The sequence below is a fragment of the Terrapene carolina genome, unplaced genomic scaffold (assembly GCF_002925995.2).
Source record: "Terrapene carolina triunguis isolate 2854851 unplaced genomic scaffold, T_m_triunguis-2.0 Scaffold93, whole genome shotgun sequence".
In the NCBI taxonomy this organism is placed as follows: domain Eukaryota; kingdom Metazoa; phylum Chordata; order Testudines; family Emydidae; genus Terrapene; species Terrapene triunguis.
Genome location: NW_020664444.1, coordinates 3,665,863 through 3,691,015, shown reverse-complemented (window position 1 = coordinate 3,691,015; position 25,153 = coordinate 3,665,863). Strand labels below are relative to the sequence as shown.

Sequence of the window (25,153 nt, the reverse complement as noted above, 5' to 3'; positions counted from 1 at the left end):
CTGTCTGCTCACCCTATGTTCTTCTTAATTTGCCTTCTGCTTTCTGAACCTTTTGGGTGCACTTGGCCAATGCTTCCTTGTCTTTTCTCTGCAGCCAGAAGGGCTGAAACTTTGTGAATGAAAGCTGATCTTCTCATGGTATCCGTTACCTCCGGGAGCTGAAGCTTTAAGATAAACTGCACGGACCGTGCAGGGCAGCAAGAACCCTGCTGATAACAGTGATAATGCCAACTTCCCAACCAGGATTGGATGGGGGCTGGCCAGACCCTGCCCCCTAATTCCACACCAGCCAGCAGATCAGCTGGAGTGGCACGTCCCCATGCTTTGCCTGCCACGGCAGGGCCGTCTCTCTGGCCCTAATTCTATCTCTGGACAAGCTCACGTGCACCGTCCCTGCCTCTCCGGTTTCTCTGAGCAGCTGAGTCTGATGAAGTGTCTAAGCAGATCTGAAAGGGAGCAGCAGGGATTTTCTGGGGATTAATTGGGTAGCTCCTCCTCGCCGTGCTGCCTCCAGATACGAGCCAATGCAGAGAGTGACATGATTTTTTGCTGCGCAGTGGAGTCGCTGGTGCAGGGACAAGCAGCTGTGTCCGCAGTCTATACATTTCTCCTCGGGCTGTTTTCCGTTTGTGGATGCAGGTTCTGGGACCTGGCCTGGGGTAGGCTAGGTAATTGAGCAGTGGGGTTGTTTGTCACTTGTAACCTTGGGGATTGTAACATGTCCTGTACCCCGATCAGAACAACTGAAGCTGCAGGGCATAGCCCGGTTAAACATTAATTGGTAGCGAATCTGAAGGTGGAAGGCAATTTGGGTGAAAATGATCATGAAATGATACATGTCCTGATTCTAAGGGAAGGAAGAGCAGCAGAATAAGGACAGTAGAGTTCAAGAAAGCAGACTTTAATGAACTGGTCGGTAATGTTCCCTGGGAAGAAACCCGAAGGGGAAGAAGGAGTTCAGGAGAGCCGGCAGTTTCTCAGGGAGAGTCTATTAAAGGCACAACTGCAAACTATCCTGATGTGAAGGAAGTATAGGAAGAGGCCAATATGGCTTCATCAGGATCTCTTTAATGACCTGGAACTCAGAAAGCAATCCTACAAAAAGTGGAAACGTGGACAACTTGCTAAGGAGGGGTACACAAGAACAACACAAGCATGTAGGGACAAAATCAGAAACACCTATCAAGGGACATAAAAGGCAATAAGAAGAAGCTCTTTATATACATTAGAGCAAGAGAAAGACAAAGGAAAGTGGAGGACCTCTACTTAGTTGGGAAAGAGAGCTAATAACTGATGACATCAAGAAGGTTGAGGTGTTTAATGCCTGTTTTGTTTCAGTCTTCACTAACAAGGCTAATGGTGACCAGATACGCAAGGCAATTAACGTTAACAACAAAGGGGAAGGAATGCAAGCCGAAATAGGGAAAGAACGGGTTAAAGAATATTTAGATAAGTTAGATGTATTCAAGTCGGCACAGGACCTGATGGAATTCATGTTAGGGTACTTAAAGAACTAGCTGAAGCAATCTCAGAACCATTAGTAATTATCTTTGACAAATCATGGAACACGGATGAGGTCCCAGAGGAGTGGAGACAGGCAAACATAGTAACCTATCTTTAAAAGGGGGAACAAGGAGGACCCAGGGAATTATAGACCAGTCATCTTAACTTCGAAACCTGGAAAGAAACTGGAACAAATTATTTAAAAAAATCAATTTGGAAGCCCCTAGAGGATAATGGGATTCTATGGAATAGCCAGCATGGATTTGTCAAGAACAAAATGCCAGACCAGGATTACTGGCCTGGTGGATAGGAGGGAGGAAGTATACATGATAGATCTTGATTGTTAGCAATGCTTTTGACACAGTCCCACATAACGTTCTCATAAACAAACTAGGGAAGTGTGGGAGAGCGTAACTAGTGGGGTCTCGCAGGGGTCAGTCCTTGGTCCGGTAGTAGTCAATATTTTCATTAATGACTTGAATAATGGAGTGGAGAGAGTGCTTATAAAATGTGCAGATGACACCAAGCTGGGAGGGGTTGCAAGCCCTCGGGAGGACGGGATTAGAACTCAAAATGACCTTGACAAATTGGGGAACTTGTCTGAATTCAACAAGATGAAATTCAATAAAGATAAGGGCACATTACTTCAGTTAGGAAGGACAAATCAAATGCACAACCACAAAATGGGGACCAACTGGCTAGGTGGTCATACTGTTGAAACAGATCTGGGAGTTATAAGCATCCAGAGCCTGGACTGCTTCGCTCCAGCTGGAGGGCAAGTTTCCCAGCAATATCCTTGCCCCTTCTGCCCTAAACAGGAGACCCCGGTAGAAGGTCAAGTGATGTTCAGTCCATAAGAGTCCGTCCTCTGAGATCACCCACAAAGGGACCAGCTGATAGCTGTTTGGATGGCTTTGTTGGGTGGAGTCTTGTCTGCTCCTATCCATGAACTTATCTGGCCCTGTCACCATAGTATTCGAGCACTTCACAAGCATCAATGTATTTATCCTTCCCCCGTGAGGAGGGCAGAGCTGTTATTCCCATTGTACAGGTGGCAGAGCTGAGGCACAGAGAGACTCACCCAAGGTCATACGGGGAGGCTGTGGCAGAGCCAGGAGTAGAAACTAGGTCCCAAGCATCCCAGTCCCACCTCTAGCCTGTCCTTCCTCTCACTAGCTTGGCTGGATACCACCAGCTCCTTTCACCATGTCCCTCAGTTTAAAGAACAAAACCCAGCTAAACCCCGCCCCCCAAACCGTCTCCTGACAGCAATTCATTCCCTACTGACCTGAGCTGGATTCTGAGCAGGGATTTAGGGGTGACGGACCCCAGATCCTATTCTCAGCCCCTTTAGCTGGCATTTGCTTTCCTCAGCTCTGTTGTCTGGTAGCACAAAGCCAGGATGAAGGCACAGAATCAGATCATTGCTTTCATAAATATATGTGTGTGTGGGGGGAGACAATCAAATATTTCAGCACCCTGGGGAATATGAGAGAGAGAGGGGTGTGTGTGTGTGTATATATATATATATATATATATATATATAATATCAGTTCCTAGGAAAGATTCTCGTTATAAGAGTGCTGAGACCCGGCCTTGCAGAGCAGCTGCTTCGGGGAGAGTGGCCTGGGGGTTGTGGATCATGTCGTTTGGTTTGCAGTTGCCTGGCTAAATCTCTCTCCCCCTTTCTGTTCCCTTCCAGGTGGTGCAGCGCATCAAAGCGGTGGAGTCTGAGACCCGCCTGCTGGTGGTGGATAAGGAGACAGACGAGTACCTGTGCGGCCTGCGGCTGACGTGCACCGAGGAGATGGTGCACGCCGGGATCCCGGTGAACTCCAACGCGTCGCCAGCCAAATCGCCCGGCAGCGACAACGGAGACGTTTGGAAACCGCAGCTGGAGCTGAGCGGCGGGAGCCTCCGGAGTCACTCGTCGCACAGCTTCACCTCGGAGAGCGGGAAGAAGGTAAATGGACAGGGATAAATAGCCGGGGGAGGGCGCTCTAGTGGGATGGCTCTGGTCCAACTGGTGCTTCTGCAGATGGCTACCGAGTGAAGTCCCCTGCTGTTTTCTTGCAGCCTTGTGTTACCCGGGCCTCTGCCCAGCTACCGCCTGATGTGCATCGAGTTATGCTTAGCAGGGAAATAACAAAACCCTGCTGTGCTGGGCCCATGTGCCAGGGGAAGTGGCTGCCTGGGAGACCCCTTGCACCCAGGGCAGCCGCTTTCCCGTCTGCAGAAATTCTGTGTGCTTCATCAGCCATTTGGAAAAAATGTGTGTTGTCTCCTTTCTCCGGACAGTGGGCGATCTCCCCTAAAACCTGGGGGAAACTATTGCTGCTTGAAGCTACGTTACCTCCTGCTGGGTACTCTGGTCCCAGGGGTCGTGGAGGAGCATAGGCAGGAGCTGGCAGTGCGGTAACTGGCCCAGCCATGCTGTTTGGGGAGGGCGGAAGGGAGCAGGGAGCTATAGGGTTAGCTGCGTTTGGAGGGTTGATTACCCACAGAACCATGGCCCTCTGCTGTGCTTTGCCCTTTATCCCAACTTCTCTGCTACCTCCTCTACCCTGCAGACCACCGGGGAAAATGTAGGGACCCTGGGCATGTAATGAAGCCGTGAGGCTTATGATGAGTTTGTCCCTCTCCTTGTATTTCCATGCGGGGGGAGGGGAGGGAACCAGGGGGGCTATTGTGATTCTGTTTAAACAGGGAGGGAATTAGCCACTTTAGAAGCTGCATGGTTCTTGCCTCGTTAGATCTTCGGCAAAGTTTCTTTTATTAAGAACTCGAGGTGGTTTCCAGGGCTGCGGGGTTTCGTGGCGGCGGTACGGGCTTGCGCTCCATGAGTGGCAAGAGGGATTCATGTCCAGGCTGCTCACTCTGAATGTTGGCAGAAGCAGCACAGGGTTGTTGCGTGTCACTGAGCTGATTGTTTTATGACCCATCCATGGGCTGTAATTCCCCCAGGACTTCTAATTGCAAACATCCCTGCCGCAGCCGGGAAACCCCTTCTCACAACTCCGCTCAGGCACTGCACGATGAAACCACCCCCTGTTTGTTAGTGACTGAAGGTCAGAACCGTCTGATGACTGTTTGGTGGGTCTTTGTCCTGTTCCCCTTGGCAGCAGACAGGCCAAGATCGGAATGGATCACGGAGCTCGAACGCTCCGATTTTAGGTGTGGTCTCTCCAGGGTTCGCTGGGGCACCGGGTGTGCAAATCTTGTCTTGTGGCTGAGCAGCAGGTTTCGCTTTCCAGGGCCCTTCTGATCAGCCCTCAAGTCTGCGGAATTTTTTTTTTTTTTTGAAAATTAGTAAAAACAAGTGAACGTGTCTGAATTTGTTGGAGCAAGAGACTTGTGGGGCTGTTCCCTCTAGGGAGAGAGGGAAGCGGCAGCTCAGATTCTCCTGTCTCCTTTGCAGGGGTAACATGCTTTCCCTGCTCCCACTATAAAGACACGGTGACCCGCCTTGCATCCTTTGATATCGAGGCCTGTAGACTCTCTTGGAGGCTTTATGAGCTGCCTCGGCTCTGTTATGGGACTCGCCTTTCTTTTCCTTGGGAGACCAGAGGCAACGTGGTTTTACTTTGAAATGATTTGAAGGCCCGGATAACAGTAATCTCTAGCTCTTATGTAGCACTTTTCATCCATAGATCTCCAAGCGCTTTCCAAAGGAGGTCAGCAGCATTATCCCTAAGATCCTGAGCTGGTTGCTGAGGAGGGGCGGGTCTGTGAGACGCAGAGGGTCAGGGTAGCCAGGCAGTCTAAGGTGCTGTGTTAGGTCACAGCATAGCATAAGCTTCTCTAGCCCACCGTGGCATATGCAATTTTTTTTTTTTACTGTGTTCATCTGGCCTGTGTTATCCAGGAGGTCAGACTAGATGATTCCAGCCTTGGAATCTACCAATCGGTTCAAAGAGTGAGTGTTCTCCTGAGACCTGAGCAGAGAAAGAGGTGGGGGCGGAGAAACTTGTCAAAGAATTTATTTTTAAAAGTTGCGAAGAGTGTCCAAGAAATGATTCCAAGCAGTTCTAGTTTGGCCTCCTCTAGACTTGGTTTCTGTTCTCCCGGGCCAAGCACAGTAATAGAGGGGGCCCGGAATAGAAGCAAAACTGAACAGCTCGATGGTGCGCGAAGCCCAGTGAGATGGCTTTGCCGTCAGACCGTACAGGTGGCTTTGCTAGATTAGGGCTCCAGTTTCCAAAAGTCCATGCCACGTGCCTGGCGGTGTGGTGTGTGCCTCACTGCCCTCTACTGGATGGAGCATGTCAGGGCTGCTCCGGTATTTGGGGTTCCCGTTAACGGGTCAGGCAGCAGGAAGGGGTGTGTGAATCAGCCTGAGGTCACGAATTCTGTTCCCTGGGTTGCCTGCTGATGCCTGTGGCTGCGGGTATGTACTTGTGGCTTGAGGCAGATTGCTACGGTCTCCAGAAGCCGAGAGAACTGACCTTGAGGATGGAGTGACGTGTGTAACGGCTCCAGTTAAATGTTGTTTCTCTCCCTCTTGCCCCCTCTCCGGGTGGCCCTTTGAAGAATGAGCACCGCGGGACCCCCCCCTGCCCAAAGTCGTTTCTCAGCGCTGGGTCTATCGGTGACCCTGATGGGGGCGTGGTCAGAGGTGAGCAAAGCAGCACAAATTAGGTCCCGCTCCTTGTTTATGAAGGGAAACGGCTCGAGAGAGCGTGGAACCAAAACAACCCAGCCTGGAGAGATTGAAGGTTGGGGCCTCTTGCTGGGTGCAGCAGGAGAGTCGATAAATACTTGGGACGACAGCTCCGACATGTGAGCAAAGCGAATGAGCCTGCAGCAAAGCACAGCGAGTGACTTCCCAGGCTCCCTGCTCGGCCTCCTTGAAAGTGAAACCTCTTTCCCATCTCCCATTGTTTGGGAAACAGCAGCTCTGATTTCCCCCCCCCCAGCACTGAAACCCATTGTGTGCTGAAAAGAGCATGGCCCGGGTGGGGCAGGGAATGAACTGCTGGGGAAGGGAGCCGCGTGCTCACGGGACAGTGGGGTGTGCTGTTTGCCCGGCCTGGCGCAACGAGTCCTGTGGTGAATGCCCGTCAGCTGTCAGGCCGCCCCAACGGAGGCTCCTGGTCGTATTGCGAGCGCCTCTAATCACGTTGCTCTGCCGTCCTCTCCTCGGGATCACCACTGAGGCTGCAGGTGGTTTCTGCATCACTTCTTCATACAACACTTCCCACTTGACGGCGGCTTCAAAGCGCTTTTACGGCCCGTCACTAGCAGCCTGTGGGGGACAGGGAGTGAATGTCGTTCTCCTCATTTGATGGAGGGGGAAATGACGGGACGGGGAAATAACTATTCCTGGGGAGGGAAGTGTTTCTGAAGAGGCCAAAGGTCATACAGCAACTAATTGCTCAGCACTGGGATTAGAACTCGGGGCCTTGAATCCCACGTTCAGGCCACTAAATTGCACTGCTTCATACGCTTGCTCGTGGTATTCTAGGTAAGATTAGATTTGGCCCGTTCAGGAAGCTGCCATGGGACCTCAGGCACCACCCACTGAAAACACCATGCCTCTGCAGAGAGGTCCTGGGGCTCCCAGGGGAGTTTCCATTCATGATCGGTGTGGCTGCAGGACTCTAGGGAATACGAGCCTTGCCCCATTGTGCTGGCACTGCTCTGTGGGAGGCACGGTTGCCTGTCAATGCGTGATCCGGTATTATTACTGGATCCCCCCCGTGCCAGAGCTTTGGGAAGCTGGGTAGATACAGTATTGAATCAGTGTCTGCCTGAAACCACAGTGGGATTTCCCTTTCCCAGCTAGCAAAGAATTAAGGCGATGGGGATCTAACGACCCCTCGATGCTTCATGAAAGCTGGGTGTGGGGGAGGTGGCTTTTGACATACAAGAGGCAAAGCCGTGATTTTAACCACCGTATGCTGGTATTCTGGCCCATCTGACCGCCTCAGGACTCACACGGCTTCAGCTCGGGGGGCAGAAAGAGGTAAACAGGCAGGGATAAATAGTATGGAGGGGTGGGAAGCCCTGGGCATCCGTGGCAGGACAACGGCACTCCGTCTCTGCCAGGCGAGCCATGAAAGAGGATAGCAAATTGCTTAATAACGGACACCCACAGGCATGTGCGCTGTGTCTGATGGCAAGCCCTGCCGTTGTGTTGGCAGCCCGGAGACACGGCATGTCTGGAACCGGCGTCGCCCTGTATCATTTCAGTTTTGATCGAAAAATTTTAAATGACTTTGTCAAAGAAGTGTAACGAATAAGGGGGAGGAAAACGCAATATTTCTATTATGCCAAACCACGTGGCCCAAACGTGCTCCTATTGAAGTCAGTGGCAAAACCCCCATGGGACAGATTCAGGGTAGGGTTTGATCCATTTGTGTCTTTTATGGTGTATTTGACTTTGGCTTGATTGTTGTAACACGAGTGTATCCTCAGCATCTCCTGTAGGCACGCAGAGCGAGAGCCACGCAGGTATTACTGACATGGTTCTTTTACGGGACTGCTCAGTGGGGCCCAGAGGACTATACCTAGAAGTAATGGGCTGAAATGGGGAAAAAGGCAAATTTAGGTTGAATATTAGTAAAAAAATTAATCCCTGTGAGGTCCTGCAAGGGAAGTGGTCAAAGCCCCATTGTTTGGACTGGAGAATATACTGTAGGGCATAATCTAGCATTGGTAGAAGGGGAAGAGAGTAGTTGGGACATAATTGGTCTTTAATTTATATGAGCTAAATTTTGCTCTTGGTTCCACCAGTACAAGTGAAGTCAGGATTTGGCCGCATCAAGGCAGTGCCAGCAGTCATGTGCTGGACACAGGAGCGGATTGAAACCTGGGTTGAACCCAGCACTCTAAAGGAGGGGAATTGTTTTTTTACACACACACACCCTCCCTCCCTCGCTCCCTCTGTTGGCACATGAATGCGTTTGGGACCTGGCGTGTCATGTTACTCCATAACTGATGGTGGGCACAGTCATGCAACACAAGCACGCAGAGTTGTCCTGCTCAGTGGCTCTGTTCCCCCGGCCAGTTCCAGTCATTATCAGCAGAGCAGGCGTGGGGAGCAGCGCCATGTGCAATGTCCATGGATGCAGTGGGGATGGTAACTCCCTGGGGGATTGCGCAGGTGGGCTGTTCGGGCTGGGAGCTATGCTTTTTCACACTGCGGCAGCCTTATGTTGGAAGAACAAACCACCCTCTCGCCTCCAAGACCCACCCCCAACAACTGTCATTTGAAAGTGTGTCCCCAATAGATCAACTTGCCCAGGACTGTGTCCCTTGAAATAACCACGTCAGGGTGCTGAATAATTCAGCGTTTATTACAATCACCCTGGCTGCCGTGAGACAGCCGATCGGCAGGGCTGCGGGCCAGAAGGTTATGTCATTGACTAGAGTGAGCCCTGCCATTCCATGCCCTGGGAACAAACAGAGAGCCACATAAACGGGACGGCGTTGTTGCAGGATGCTTTTGTTCGGCAGGCCGCCCCGGTGGTTTGTTCTCTCTCACAATCCGATACAGTGCGATTCCTTTGGACTAGAGTAGCGTCCTTCATACGATGTATCCACAGACATTTTCTGGGGAGAACCGAGCCGAGTGTGTGGGGGAAAGACACATGATGGGGAGGAGCATTAGGGGCTGGTAGGACAGAAATTAAAGCAGAACGCCTGTCCCTACTCATTCCACGGGAAAAAACGGCCAGAGTGCAGGAGAACGATCCAAGAATAGGAGATGGATACGCTCCAGTAATAACTCACCCCCTTGACACCAATGCCCCCAGGTCAGCCACCCCTTTGATGGTGGGAGCCTTGTGCTCTGGAGCCAGTGTTTGGGGTGTCCGTAACTGGGATGTCCGTGTTTGGGAGGTCTGTCTCTTCTAACTGCTGCTGGGAATTTTTTATCCTCCAGTAAAGTTGAGTTTAAATGTTGTTTTTTAAAGGTCCAGGTCTCCCTGTGGAGCAGCGTGAGGGGTCCAAGCCCCGATTCTCTGTGCTGCAGGGGGTTAATAGATTCATTGACTGTAGTAACATCTCTTTGTGGAGCACCTTGGATCTCAAAATACGGTGCGAATTGTATACCTACATATGTATACCACTTCTGGAGTACTGGAGCTCACACCAGTAAACAGAGGGGAGATTTTGGCAGAGATGCACAGGGACAAATGCGCCCTTTAAGGATCTTAAGGCGCTGACCTAAAGGAGCTGAGAATACCTTGGGTCTTCAGGTCTTGTCCAAAAGTCCTCAACTTCCTTGCCCTGGAAGGAACAGGGCTGGAGCTAAGCCAGCAGTTTCAAGGAATGTAGGTGTTTAAAGCCAGCTGCTTAAATCACTAAGCTATCGCCTCTGGTGTCACCCTTCGCCTGTACTGCTGTGAGGTGTTAGGGGAATCCGTCTTTTTACGGTCATTTGGTTTGAAGTCAATGGTTGCTTTGCTTAGCTGGAGAGTTGGGTGTGCACCTGTGTGCTGTTTGCCTGGCTTTCAAGAAATTTCTCCCTGGGAGGTAAAATTAATATAAGATTTAACTGATACATTGTGGCTCGCTCTGTCAAACCCCATAAATTACAACTTGGTCTCTTGGCTGAAGGAGCCATATCATTTGTGAGCGTGTGTGTATATTTGGACCTTTTACTGCAATCTGTGTTTGGAGGGATACAGAAGAAATTTGCCATTTGCAACTTGGAAGAGGAAAGGACACAGCTGCTGTAAGACGCTGTTGTTTAGAACTCCGATCAATGGGACTCTGAGTTTCTCCGTCGTGTTTGGACTGTCTTGCTGTGCGACCTTGGTCAAGTCACGTAACCTCTCTGCTTCCATTTCTCCCCTTGCAAAACGTGGTTATTAATGTTGGCCTGCATCACCGCGGGGTCGTGAGACTTAAGTCGATGCTTTAGTGAAGTGAGATCCCCTGCTGGAAGGGTCCTAGAAATGCAAAGTATTGATAGGAAGTGGAGCTCCTCGGAGAAATGTTCATTCTTTCCAAGTTCAGATGGTTCTTGATTTTGACTAGACTGGGCGACCCATGTGCTGTCTAAGTTGAGTATCTCAGCGTTTAGTGGCTCGCACATCAGCTAGGATGCTTGAGCTGACGGCTCCTAGATTTGTGGGGCTGCAGGCAGATGCATTAGGAGAGGGCCCTCATCTCTGCAATTTGGTCCTAAAACAGCATATAAGGCCCAGCTTGTCGCGATGTTTGTGCTGAGGGCCGCACGTGGGGCGTGTGACCTCAGCGGGAGCGGTTAGTGTGTATTTAATGTCGTTTCAGCCGAGCCATTCCATTGTTTTTATTGTAAATGCACCTTGGGGATGACGGCAGGATCACCCTATAGGAAAAATAGATCAGTAGGGAATAAGATGCTAACAAAATGCCCAAATCCAGTGTGTGTAAAAGGCCGGCTTGTTGTTTTCTATTACAGCACTGCCACTGTTTTGCTCGGGGCTGTACTAAACGAAACTGCAGGGCTCTGGCCCAGATGCTGCTCAGCTGGGTGGGTGACTTTCAAAATGCGCATGTCACTGTAGTGTGAAGAAATGTTCAATAGCGTGAGAAACCTGAGCCTTTGCCCTTTGAGATCACAAATCCAGGTGTGCACAACTGCAGCTGGACATGTCTCTTTGACACCAGAACTACCCCGGGGGAATATTAAGAGGCCAACCTGATCCCTGGTAAGAGGCACTGAAGTCATTGGGGTTACACCAGAGGCTAACTACGCCCAGTAGATTCAGCTGCACAAAACTAGCTGTTTGAAACAGTTGGATATTTGACTTTCTGCAAAAGCTCCGCTGTGTGAAGCTGCCTTTTAGTCTTTCTTTTGGGGGGGCCGGGCCAAGGCCTGACACAGAGTGACGTTCTGAGAACAAATCTCATGTGCAGGCCATGAGAGCCGCGGCGGGAGAGTGGAATGTTGAACCAGATGTGGATGGGCTATAACTCGTAGCAGCGCTCCCAAAGGACCCGAGCAGGGGGTCTGCTTTATTGCAGCGCAGGTTTCATGGTGCACACAGGCAGTGCCTGTGTAAAGACACGCATCTGGAACATGTGATGTGCTTTATGTATTGCTTTCCTTGCTGCTTTCCTGCAATGAAACCCGTGGAAATGGTCGGGCCAACTTCACGACCCGTTCACCGTTCAGGTCAGAACCGCTGCTGGGCCATTGGCCCCCAAACTATGACCTACAGCTAGACCTGAATGTGGCAGAGGAATGCCCTACCCTAGCTCTGTTGAAAGCAAGGCAATTCTCTCCTTGACTTGAGTGGCACCAGGGTTTGACTCTTAATGCACTGAACTGAAAAGTGACATCAAGGACAAAACCTGAAGGCAAGAAAACAGAGTGGTAGCAGGTGCTAGATTGACGGCCTGGAGACTGGAGGCATCTTGTGTCCAGAAAACAAGCTTCCCCCACGGTGTCTCCAGCCAGTGTTTCCATCCTTGCACTGAAAGGACCAATGCGAGGGGACAGGAGGTATTTCAGTCTCCATGGCCCTTCCTACCCTTGGCATCTCTGCTGAGACTGCCTCCATGGTGCAGGGGCAGGTGAGCCGTGTGTCTTGTTGCTGCTGTAAACACCTGTCCATGAACAACTGGGTCAGGAGTGGGGCATCTTGGCTGGGCCAGTGTTCGTGGAGGAAGCCTAGCACTGCCTGTGCTAACATAGCGCCAGCCCGGCAATCAGTAGGTGTGATGCAAGATGTGTAGACATCCCTGAGCTTGGATCTAACTAAATGAAAGCTAGCTCGAATGCCCATCGCAGGGAAGCATCAGCAGCACGGGCGGTGGATGCTTGAGTATATACCAAGTGTCCGGCTTAGGCCTTCGCCGCCTTCAATGCTGCTGTTACTCACCTACCTACATCAGAGTTAGCGCAGGTGTGTCTGCGCTTGCTCCAGTTCCTGGTGTGTAGGTGGAGGCATTCTGTTTAGCTGAGTTGCCAGTCCAGTACCGAACGCCCCTAATGAAACCATCCCAAAGGCTGTGTTTGCATAGCGCCTGCTTGCCTGGGTAAATGCATTGGCCATTTTATTACTTATACCAGGGGTCGGCAACCTTTGGGAGGCAGCCCACCAGGGTAAGCAGCCTGGCGGGCTGGGCTGGTTTGTTTACCTGCCGCGTCCGCAGGTTCAGCCGATCGCGGCGGGAGCCGCAGTTCACCGCTCCAGGCCAATGGGGGCAGCAGGAAGCCGTGGCCAGCACCTCCCTCGGCCCACGCCGCTTCCCACAGCCCCCATTGGCCTGGAGCAGCGAACCGCGGCCAGTGGGAGCCATGATTGGCTGAACCTGCGGATGCGGCAAGTAAACAAACTTACCCTGGCGAGCCGCATGCCAGAGGTTGCCGACCCGTGACTTATACTACATATCTGAATACAAAAAGGATCAAGCCACATTCAGAATTTTGTGGCTGCTAAACGTCTGTTCTTAAACGTTCGCTTTTTTGATTTTTATCACTGCAGCCCGATGCCCCACTCGCCCCAATCTCTGCTCTGTATTATCGGCTTTTGTGTCTTGTCTGGTAACTCACGTGGCAAGTCTTGAGTTGTAACAGCCAGGCACAACCCTGCAAAATGCAATGTTTTAATGTGTAGGAATTATCATCTGATTCTTAATTTAAACCGTGCTTCCCAGGGCCTCTACAAGAATGTTAGGAGGGCAGTGTTGCCTACTAGTTAGTGAAAGAACCTGCCTCCTCGTGTTTCTGTTCCCAGCACTGTCAATGGCTCCCTGTGTAACCTCGAACAAGCCCTTTAGCCTCACGGTGCCTTAGTTTACCTGTTAGTATGATGGGGATAATTATTCCTGTTTATATTGCAGTAGAGGCCCCAGATGAGATCAGGACCCCATTGTGTTCGGCATGGTAGGAACTCATAGCAAGAGATGAGCGTACAGTCTAAATAGATACGACTGACCAAGGGTGGCAGGGGAAACTGAGGCACAGAGAGCTGAAGTGATTTGCCCAAGGTGTCAGGGCCAGGAACAGAACCCAGGTGTCCTGACTCCCAGACCAGCATTTGTCCTCTACATCACATTGTCTCTTGTGCTCTTACCTGCCTCGGGGGGGCTGTGAGGCCAAACGAATTGATGGTTGTATCACACATTGGGACCCTTGATTGGAAGGGGTTTGAAGAGGATTTGTATTATTGTGTTTGTGCTGCCTGAGAACTCTGTTTTAAAGAAGCTCTGGTGCTTGTGAGTGTCGGGGGGTGACTCTCTGCTCCTGCCAGGTGGAGACGAGCAGTTTGCTGATATGAGTGAAGAGCGCAGGGTTATTGCCCTCCTAGAAACATGACTTTACCTAGGCTCCTTTATTCTGATGAGCAAGCTGACCCTTGGCCCAGTTTACCAGGCCATTCTGGAAAATTCGGGCAGTATGAAGAACTGGTTAATGTTCTTTGGCCACCAGGGGAAAAATCCTGCCCTGACTTCAGTGGGGCGACTTCACCCTTTATTTGTGCTTCTTGCAGGGACGGGAAATTGATGGGAGTTGGGTGAAATTAGAGGCCAACAGGGATAGACTTGCCTCAGCCTAGTTTGTAATTGGCTTGATTTCCCCCCCCCTGCTCATGCAGCCTAAGCAGCACTCCAGTTTCCAAGTCTGTCTGCAAGCATCCAACACCTTCGGTCCTCTTGCTGCGTTGTCTGGGGCTCTGAACGGAAAGCAGCTGGGAACTGCAGGCATGTCGCCTCGCTCAGATTGCAGGATTTCCACCTCTACCAATCAGGCCCCAAGCTGCACAGGACCATGAAAAACGCTTGTGAGACACACTAGGCCAGGGGTAGGCAACCTGTGGCACGCGTGCCAAAGGCGGCACGCGAGCTGATTTTCAGTGGCACTCACACTGCCCAGGTCCTGGCCACCGGTCCAGGGGGCTCTGCATTTTCATTTAATTTTAAATGAAGCTCCTTAAATATTTTAAAAACCTTATTTACTTTATATACAACAATAGTTTAGTTCTATATTATAGACTTATAGAAAGAGACCTTCTAAAAACGTTAAAATGTATTACCGGCACGCAAAACCTTACATTAGAGTGAATAAATGAAGACTCGGCACCCCACTTCTGAAAGGTGCTGACCCCTGCACTAGGCTGTCAGTAAGGAGGTTTCTCTGGTGGATTTCTTGACTGCCCCTTAGTGTGCCAGCCATGCGTGATGGGGCCAGGGCCGGCTCCAGGCACCAGCCCACCGAGCATGTGCTTGGGGCGGCGCCTGGAGGGGGGCGGCGCGGTGGGGCGCTCCGGCCCGAGAGCGGGGCCATGACTGGGCTCGCCGCCCTCCGGCCGCTGGGGAGAGCGGAGCCGCAGCGGGCTCGCCGCCCTCCCCCGGCGCTCCAGCCGGTTAGGGAGAGCGGGGCCCCGGCCAGGCTCACCGCCCTCCCCCTGGCGCTCCGGCCGGTCGGGGAGAGCCCCGGCCGGGCTCGCCGCCCTCCCCCCGGCGCTCCGGCCGGTAGGGGATTGCGGGCCCGCGGCCGGGCTCGGCGCCCTCCCCTGCCGCAATGGGGGTGGCCGGTGGCTTTTTTGCCTAGGGCGGCAAAAAAGCCAGAGCCGGCCCTGGATGGGGCAGTGGCTATTAAACCTTCTATGTGCTGGAGATGTAATAAAAACCCACGAAAAGTTTAGTACCCGGGTACACACTTGATGCATTCTTTGCTAGGGAAACACTGGTTTAGAATGTGCAAGCTTTGTGTGCTGCTAGCAAGAGTGTATCAGTAACTGCAGGTGTAGATAAAATATTTACATCAAGACCCTAAATATTTACAGTTCGGTTTGGGTTAGGAATGAGAAAGCTTTTCCTGTTGCAAATAAACCTCCTAGGCTGGCAATATCTTCTCTTACGAGAATTCTCCCCGAGTACTGAAAGAATATTGAGCAACGTTGAATGTTTTAAAAGGATTTTGCCAGCTTAGTTGAGGTCCAGAGTTTAGTGTTTGTAGGATAGCCAGAAAGATTTAGCACCTCCTCGTCTGAGCAGAAATGTCGGCAGTAATTATGTTATGAAATCACATTAAAAGAATGCATGGTTTTTAAATTAAAACATGCCCTGATCTCCCAGTTTTAGCGTGCAAACTGCAAAGTGAACCTGGCTAGCAATCAGTGTGAACATGAACGATCTCCATTCATTGACCAAGTGGGGTGAAATGCAAAGCTAAAGAAACGGCCTAAGTGGTTCGACTGTAAAGTCTTTGGGGCAGGGATTGTCTTTTGGTTCTGTTTGCTTAGTGCCTAGCACAATGGGATCCTACCCCACGACCGGAGCTCCTAGGCGCTACAGCAATAGAAATAATAAATAGCGAAAGGCAAATTCGATTTTTTTAAAATCGTGTCCGTGTTGACTGTTGAAGGTGTTGCCACGGCCCAGGTAAAGAACTGTTACGTCGGATATTGTTTGTATGCAAAATCTCGACCGTGCCCCTTTAAGATCTGCTGTTATTTTTGTAGCCGTTCTGGTCGTGAATATTGCACGGTAGTCGTCGCTTTTCTTCTGTTCTGGTTTCCTTGAGGCTGGAGCTTAATCATAACCTTGGCATTGAGCCGCGGAAGAGACTTGATGGGAGGATTAAATACATTTCCCTGCTTGGTGTTCTATATATTTTCTCCCTTTCTGCCAGTGTCTGCGCTCAGGTGCTCTCTGGTGGCACCTATGCTGGCAAAGCCAATCCGCCTTTTGCTGCCTCAGCACGGATCGGCTGGTGGGAGCATCAGTGGAAGTGGCATGTGCATAGGACTCCTGCAACCTCTCTTGTTTACATTAGCACTTCCTCCTCTGTTGCCGTGGTGGATCTGCACCGATGCTAATACTGTGACGGGAGATTTCCCAACATAGTCTATTGCAGAAGGCCCACGTGTTTGTAGCGCACTGGGGAGTGTGCGTTATGGATCCCGCTCTGTGCTCCGCAGACGATGTGGGGCTGTTACAGCTCGCCGCTTGGGAGCTCAGCTCTTTAGCTCAAGCCGTAGCGACTTGTGCTTTTAGCTCTGGAAACCCCCAGTTCAAGCTCTGCAGTTGGCCAAGATAGGCAGTCACGTAAATGGGGCCTCGTCTGGAATTTGAACTGCTCCAGGTCTTAGAAGCTTGGGACAAACTTCCCCAGTCCAGAGGAAGTACCCGTGTGTAACGCACAAGTTAGTGTGTCTTATGTGTCCCCTCCTGGTGCCCCATCCGCGTGTGGGTCTGCTACCGCTCTTGGCTGCAGCTGCAAAAGGCTTGTTCTTTTTCCTATGTGTTGGCTAAAATGGGAGCTGTTCGGGGTTTAGCTCACTTTTTGTACGTCTGAGTAAGTGCATGTCTGAAAAGAAAAGAGCTTTCTGAAGACCTCCATCCTGTATACCTGTGTGTATATATAGTCTAACCATTGGAGCGCAAACACACTCCACCCTGGTTTAAAAAAAAATCCTTTACAAACTTGTTTCCGCTAGTTCTTGGCTCCCTGCTCCACTGAGCTGCATTAGAAATGTCCAGGGCAGGTCACCAGCAGGGCAGCCCTAGGAAGCTTAAATTGCAGCCGCCTGCCATACCTGGCTTAGCAGAGATGTCCGGGATTTCAGTGTCCAGCACTAATTAGCCCCTTTGTAACCTTCATGGGAAAAAAAACAACAAAACTTGTTGACCTCCATTGCACGGCTTCGGAGCAAAAGGAGCCAGAGGGAGGGGGTTTCAGGACAAATGAGCGTCTGTGCGTCTATGAAACGACAAAGTTATAATTGAGGAGCCAACGCAGAGAGGATGAGCTGTTTCTAAATGAGTGAAAGCAGCCCCTATTCTAAGCGTGTTGCTAATGAGCATCAAAGCCTGTCTCGCTGCAGTATGTGTATCTGCAAAGCCAAATTTTCCATTTAGATGATTGCTTCTTTTTAAAATCTAGCCCAGGAAATAGACGATCTGTTTCGGGTGGCTGTAAGAGTGCCAGTATATACACCGTACCGTGCGTGAGACCCTGTATTTACCCCACTCCGGTAACTTGCTTGGATAAGCAAGCAACCTACTTTGCTAAATCCCCTGGGGCTGTATTACCATGTTCCAATCCATTTCTGAAGTGGGGGTTGTGAAACCAACCTGAGCAGGCTTGATGTAGGGACAGACAGTCTGCAGGCTGGGGGATAGAGAGAGAAACGCTGCAAATCTGGCAAGGGCTTGACGTCGCTGCATTATTGATTTGAAACTTGGGTGCCCCGGAGAACCTGAGAAGGGGTCTGATCTGAAGCCCAGGGAAGTGGATGCAGTGACTCCAGTGAGCTTCGGACCACGCCTGAGATGCTGCATCTTGGGGACAGAAGGTTAAAACCACACACACACACACACACACTCTCCCTCCCCTCCCCCCCAGCACTGGGCCATATGGGGAATGCATTTCCTTTTTCTCCTCACTTTAAGATTAAAAGAGCGGGTTCCTCCTAACCTTGTGCTGGACTGGGAAGATGGCTTTACACTGCATTTGCATCTTTACCTTGAGGGTCTCAAAGTCCTTTGCAAACTTTAGTGACCCACCGCTCCCTGGGAGGCTGATCCATGTCGTTATCCCCACTTTACAGATGGGTAAATTGGGGGCATGGAGAAATTAGGTGCCTTTCCCAGGGCCACACAGAGAGCGTCAACTGCTGGGATTATAATCCCCTTCGCGCCATCCCAGACCTGTGCCTGAACTAAAAGACCCTCCTTCTTCCCCTAGCTGCTCAGGATTAGGAAGGCCACTTTTATTAAGCTCCTTAAGGAGAGGTACCAGGGCTCCCCCTTGTAGGGTCATTATCACCGTTCCCCATGGTACTAACAGCATCCGAGATTATAGATCTGAGAAAACCTTACATGTCTTTTTTCCTATCAAAATAATTCCCTGTTTTGGCAAAGCTCCGCCATTAGCCTTCAAATGACTGAACATTTCTTTTCCCCTCTCTGCTATTCCCTGCTCTGGGTCTTGCAGGCATTCTGATAGATCTGATCAATATCCGCAGCGTCTATTTTTAAAATAATTGATTTTTCAGATCATCCGTGCTTTCGACAATGCAGAAACTGGATGTTCTTTTAGAAGTAGAGTGAAGCGCCGTACAGACCCACGATAAAAGCCAGTCCCTGCTCTAAGGAGCTTACAGTCTAAACAGACAAGTGGTGGGAGAAAGGGAGGAGCATTATCCCCATTTTACTCATGCACAGAAGATTCAGTGACTTGCCCAAGGTCACACAGAGAGTCTGTGGCAGAGTCAGGAATTGGCCCAGACCTTCAGAGTCCCAGCCCAGTGCTTTATCCCCACAAGACCATAAAACAGTTTGGTTTTAAAATCTCAATGTGGTAGCAGTGTTTTGGATCGTGCCTCTCTCTCATCCACATCCACCTTCTGGGAGTTGGGTTCTTGACTGCATTGATATTTAAAAACAGCCCGACCTTTTTGTACTTCACCCTTTAAGGTAGTGGGACACGGATGTGAACTGCCATCCCAAAGTACTTTGGTTCACCTCCTTGGGAAATCTGTGCCTGCATGTGAGGGTGCCCTTGACTGGCCCAGGGATTCATGCGAGACAAATGCAGTTTTGATGGCTGACGCGTGGGGCTTTGTGGCATCTTGAGGGCTGTCTGGAAGAGAGTCTGGCTGTGGGTTATTTTTGAGTTGGGGTGTTGGCAGGAAGCCCCTCCTCACGAGGAAGGTATCCACCCCGTGGCAGTTACTTCCTCTGTGGCGATATTTTTAGTGAAAGACAAAGCAAGTGGAAATGAGCCGGAGGTAGGAGCTAGATTAGTATCAGGATGAATTGTGCGGCTGCCAAGACCCCTTTTGTTCCCGGGGATACAAACTCCCTGGGTTTCTGGCCAAAGGAAGTCCTGATCCCATGGATGGGTGGGTGCCGCTGCCACATCTCAGATCCTCAAGCAGAAGACTCACGGGCCGTCTCCATGGGAAAGCGTTTGGAAAGCTGACGCTCAAATGTCTTATTGATGCGCTGAGCTCGGCCTCCGCCTATTGAGGCCTTGAGGACACCGGGGTGGGGGCGGACATAGCCCCTTTCACCAGGGACACTTAAAAGGCTTTTAAAGTATGAGCTTGTGAACTCATCCTCACAGCTCCTCTCTGATGTCGAAGTTCTCCCCATGTTACAGAGGGGAAACTGAGGCACAGCAGGGGGTAAGTGACTTGCCTGAGGTCACGCAGGGACTCAGGATTGGCACCCAGGAGTCCTGACTCACAGCCCCTTCCCCAGACTTGAGAATGCTGCTAAGGCTAATGGGAAGATTGTGCAGTCTAATGTTTATCTGTCATTGAAGGTCTTCGTTACGGCAGTGTAAACAGCAAGACGGTTTTGTACTTCTACTGGTAGTATCAAATCCGGAGCCAGCGAAACTTCCCTTTGCAGTTGGCTACGTAACAAAAGTCTTGTCTATACAGGGAGTTATTCCAGAATAGCTATTCTTGATTAACTTCATGGGTGGATGCTTTTATTCTGGAATAAGGTACTATTACTCCTGAATAAGAACATCCACACATGAAGTTAATCAGAAATAGTTAATTCACTTTAAATTCACTTCCAGTCTTAATCTAGATTAAATGTCCTGTGTAGACAAGCCCAAAGTCTTGGTTAAGAAAAGTTTTCCCTCAGTGTGACTTTTAAACAATGTTAACATTGTGTTAAATGCGATGGTTTAAAAATCAGTTTGTCCAGCCATTAGCCTCAGCCAATCCTATGACCACTACAGGGCGCTTTTGTTGGCTGGTTGGAAGAAAAGAAGTGCTATGCTGCTTATAAAACACAACTCCCTTTAGTGAGAGACCTAGTTATGAGCTGGATCCTTTTCAACTAGTTCGTGTTTCCATTGGAGAGTAAGAATATTAAATGGATTTAAACCAATTAAAGGTATTTTGGCCAAATCTAGATTTCCTGCATATTCACTTACCATGTGGAAACCTCTTTGTGGCGGCTTTGGTTCTAATCCTTGACACCTGACTGTTCTGACTGTCTGACAAGCAGTTTTACACGGATGCAAGTACTTACGTTCTATGCGATGTTTTATGCCAGTGAGTCTTCCAAAGAAGCCCTGAACTTTTGGGGACTTCGCTCCACGGTGGAGTGAACTTGAGAAGCACAAAGAAGTCATGTAAGCACTCTGATTGCCTGCCCATAGGTGTAATGGTGCAAGAGGCCCTGTTGCTGCTCTGAAAGTCCCAGATGAGCATGGAAACCTTTGAAAATCAGCGGGTCACAATTTTTGCACTGAAATTTATTTGCGACCGAAAACAGCTTTTCCAACAAAGCCAACGTTTTAGTGAAAATTTCCCGTTTTTGTTGCCAGGCGTTGTGTTTTCAGTGCAGAGCCCCAAGGGGAACATTTGTTGGGGGTGGTGTCACCGACTGAAAAATGCAATTGTTCGGTTGGGGGGGTTTTGGTGGAATTTTCAGTTTTCCATCTTGTGATTGAAAACCCCACTTTTTTTTTTTTTTTTTTTTTTTGGTGGGAGGGAGCCTGTCATTTCCCAACCTGCCCAGTCAATGGACCATGCTCACCCCTAGTGTAGCCCTGTGGGGTGGGATTTTCCAACGTGCCTAAGGGAATAAGGTGCTCAATTTCATCAAAAGTCAGTGGGAGTTGAGTGCCTAACACCCTTGCGGGTTTTAATGGAGTTACACCAGGGTTGATTTTTGTCTTGTTCTCTTTGGAAACGATTCTGTCCTTAACTCGTGTCCTTTCTTCTGTTCCCCTTTTCCTTGTTTATTTTAAGTAGTAGCATTTACATCAAAGCTGGATCTCCGGTCCTTGTTCTGCTCCTCCCCCGCCCCCCAGGTGTTGTGTTTTGTTTGTGGCATTGGATTTGCTGGCTTTAAAGTACTTTTCAGATATTATTTACTTAGCACTCCACAGAGTGCTCTACAGCTGTGCATTGCGCGTGCCCTGGCACTGCAGCTCCTCCCTCCACGCACTCCCTTGCCCCGGACGCTGGGCAGCAGCGTGGGGAGCTCCGTCCGGGCAGTGGAAGCAGCTGGAGCCAGCGAGCAGACGGCCAGCAGCCTGGTAGCAGTCCCAGGCTAGCCCCTAGGAGTGGGGCAGGGCTGGGAAAGTGAGACAGAGGGTCGAGGGGAGCTGAACAGGCGGAGTGGGGAGCTGGGGTCAGGGGAGGGGATTTTGTGGGCTTTTTTTCTTTTGTGGTGGAATTAAAAAAAAACCATTACAAAACAGTAGTGTGTGTATGCGGGCGCATGTGCATACACACACTGTATCTGTGTAATGCTGGGTCCCCCCAAAAAGGATAAAATGCAGCTGGTGGGTCCCCTTGGTAAAAAGTTTGGGAACCGCTGCTCTCCAGTCCTGTAACCCAAAGTGCTTACAATCTAAACAGGCAACGTGCCTGCAAAAGACTAGGGGAAAGGCTGCAATGTGGGATCTGAGAGTCAAGCTGGGCTGTTTCTGACTCTCCTACCATCACCAGTAATAAAGATTCTGCAGCCCAGATGCTGTCACCAGTCATCCCTGTACATCCCCATGACCTTTACTGAGAGTGCACAGGAAAAACAAGGGGCAGAATTTGCTGCTATTATTTTTTGTATTAGAGTAATGCTTAGAGGCCCTATCTGAGATCAAGGCTCCATTGTGCTAGACGCTGCACATACGCTAATAAGAGACAGTCCTCCTTGCCCCTAAGGACTTAGTCTAAATAGACAAGGGTGGGAGAGGAAATGGAGGGGAAGTGATTTGCCCAAGTCACACTGCGGCTCAGTGGCAAAGCTGGAAGTAGCATCCAAGTCTTCAGATTCACTGTCCAGTGCCCTGTCCTCTAGCCCACACAATGGGTTTTGCCCTCCAGTCATCATTCTGTTAATGGGTGGGTTGGAATAGAATCCCACTCGCTCCCCCAGAGCTGGGTTGGCCCTTGCAGGGCTCAGAGGGACTGGAAAAGAAGTCCAAAGCAGATCCGGTGCTGAGCAGACACACAGGGCAGATGATTGTGTAAGAAGGTGCTATTTGTATATAATCTTTTCCAGAATAGAAACATGTGGAACAAAGGTAAAAATCTATATTTTTACTTTAAATTAAATATTCCAAAATTGCAGAGGGGACAGTGGCGTTCCCGTCATCGGCGAGGCACGCACAATGAGATTTTCAGAGTGTTTGTACATAATCCATAAGACATTGTCTACGTACTGGTTACAATGTAATGGGTATGTTAGTGACGTTTGATAGCAATGTCAGCATTTCAGTGAGGTAGCCAAGTACTTTTAATCCCTACCATACACAGAGGGAGAGTAAGGCAGAAGGGTGACATGATTTACCCAACATAGCGGAGGAAGCCAGTGTATCTAGGGTTAGAACTCAGCTGTTTCGGCTCCCAGTCTCATAGACTCATAGACTTTAAGGTCAGAAGGGACCATTATGATCATCTAGTCTGACCTCCCGCATGATGCAGGCCACAAAAGCTGACCCACCCACTCCTGGAATAATTCTCTCCCTTGACTCAGCTGTTGAAGTCCCCAAATCATGATTTAAAGACTTCAAGTCGCAGAGAATCCTCCAGCCAGCGACCCCTGCCCCATGCTGCGGAGGAAGGCGAAAAACCTCCAGGGCCTCTGCCAATCTACCCTGGAGGAAAATTCCTTCCCGACCCCAAATATGGCGATCAGCTGAACCCCGAGCATGCGAGCAAGATTCTCCAGCCAGCCCTGTGCTCGTTAATTACTGTGATCTAACAAGCAGACTTGGGCCTCGGTTGATTTCAGGTTGGGATGAAAGAGAGGAGGTGAAACTCACAAGAAGTAATGATTGTCTTTAAATCCAGATGTCCCTAATAAATAAGAGGAGGAAAACAGCAAGAAAACGTAACAGGCCAACAGGATTATTTCTAGGGAGAATATTTCTAAGGCAGGATTCAAGTCATAATCTGATTTCATTACAGCTTTCGCATGAACCTCTGTAGCATTTTATTTACACTGCTGGATCAATTTATTCTAAATTGTAACTAGACTTGGAATTGAATTTTGTTGACCCTATGTCTGTTTTCCCTCTGAAGCCTTGCAAGTGTTTGTTCAAGGTAAAACAATGTGCACTGTGACTTATTTTAAGCGAAATTCCTTTTGTTCTCTATTTGCAGCTACACTCTTAAGCTGAAACCTCTGGCAAAGTCCTTCTTTTGCATAAGAGAGAGGTACAGAAATGAACATTCCCCTGAGGTTCAGTGCTTCATTAATTCTGTACCGTGGCTGTCTCTCTCGGGTCTTACACAGACACCCATTCCTGTATTATCAGAATGCTTATGTAGGAGCTTAACAGATCCCCCTATTTCTTGTCAAGAGAAAGGTGAGCCAGTTTTGTGAGGGACCACAGATGCAGGCCCATCAAGAGAAATTTGGGGCCCCAGGACAGCTTGTTCACTGGAGCCCCACCGCATCACATTTCACCCCAGTTTCTGATATTTTGGCTCCCCGCCCGACCCCCCGGGTTTGAGGCTCCACTACAATTATCCCTCCCGTCCCCCCCCCCATCAGCCCTGCCTGCAGGGAGCTGCAAGTGCTAGTTACAAATCCGACAGCAAAGCCTTTCCAAACCGTATGCGAAGGCCGAGTCATGTGGATCATATGGCAAAGCCTGGGCTAATGTGGTGCTGGGGCTTTAGTTTCAAATAATACTTTACTCTTCTAGCTCTTTGCAAATTAATATTTGTAAACAGCTTGCTTGGCAGTAAACATTTTGCAGCTGGAAAAAGAGGCACAAAGAGAGGAAATGACTCGCCAAAGATAATCCAGTGAATCCAGGGCAGAACCTAGACCAGAACCCAGAACTCCTGGTTCCCAGTCCCTGCTCTCACATCTGCATTTTACTGCCACCGGTAAATCCTGTTACGTGAGGGTCATTGAAATGAATAGGCATCAAAGGAATAACCAAATCTAAACCTGTAGAGTTATATGATTAAACCTTCTGAAATACTTATTAGGAATAAGCCAGTTAATTTCCTTAACAGCACAAAAGGCCACAGGCAGAGGCTGGGGGTGGTGCAGTGTGTCCATCACGTTTGCTGCTTTATCACGCAGCTTGGGGGCTGTGACTTTCCGAGCCATCCTCGTCAGAGGCGGCTGTTTTGGTGGTGGTTGCTGTCAGGGTGAAACGTCACTGTGTGGAGTGGTGAGTGTGTTGAATTCTGGGCCGGTCGAACTCTGCACAGTCCACCAATGGACCCTGACCGGTAGCAGTGCCAACTTCATGGCAGAGGTGTTGCTTACAGCTGGTCAGCTACAGTAACTCTGACGCTGTCTGCTGCGGGCCTGCGTCAGAGGCTGCTCCAGGTCACACTGGCCGAGCTATGGTGCCCCTCCTTATAGCATATGATGTGAATCCCTCCTCCTCTCCCTCCCCCGGTCCTGTGCTCCTTGCAGATCCTCTCCTTTTCTCCAAGCCCTAACAGTTACTGACTTGTTCTCTTTCCACAGACCATGTTCAGCACAGTGACTCTTTCCAGATGTAAGCAGCTGTATTTCCAGCTGTGGCTCACACCTGCCTTGACATCCCCAGTGTATTTAGCCCACGAGCCTGGCGGTGGAGCTGGTGATTGTTTTATGCAGATAATGACAAAAGGGCAGCCCACAGTAAGTCAGTTCACGCAGGCTTTAATTAAGCATGGAGCCCTAATTAATTGCAGTCAGGATGGATAGTTCACTTTGCCCGGAGAACAACGAAGCCGCTGCTTCTGTTATAGTCTCTGGGCCTGGTCTGAAGCCC

The 25,153-nt window shown here is 49.9% G+C and overlaps 1 protein-coding gene across 1 annotated transcript in view; it reads left to right on the top strand.

The window, feature by feature from the left end:
• SLC9A3R2 (SLC9A3 regulator 2) overlaps nucleotides 1-25,153 on the top strand; it is a 91,424-nt gene that overhangs the window by 6,207 nt on the left and 60,064 nt on the right. Inside the window, exon 2 of the mRNA XM_024212466.3 lies at nucleotides 3,206-3,466. Within this exon, the coding sequence (XP_024068234.2) occupies nucleotides 3,206-3,466 (261 nt within the window). The remainder of the gene's footprint in view (nucleotides 1-3,205; nucleotides 3,467-25,153) is intronic.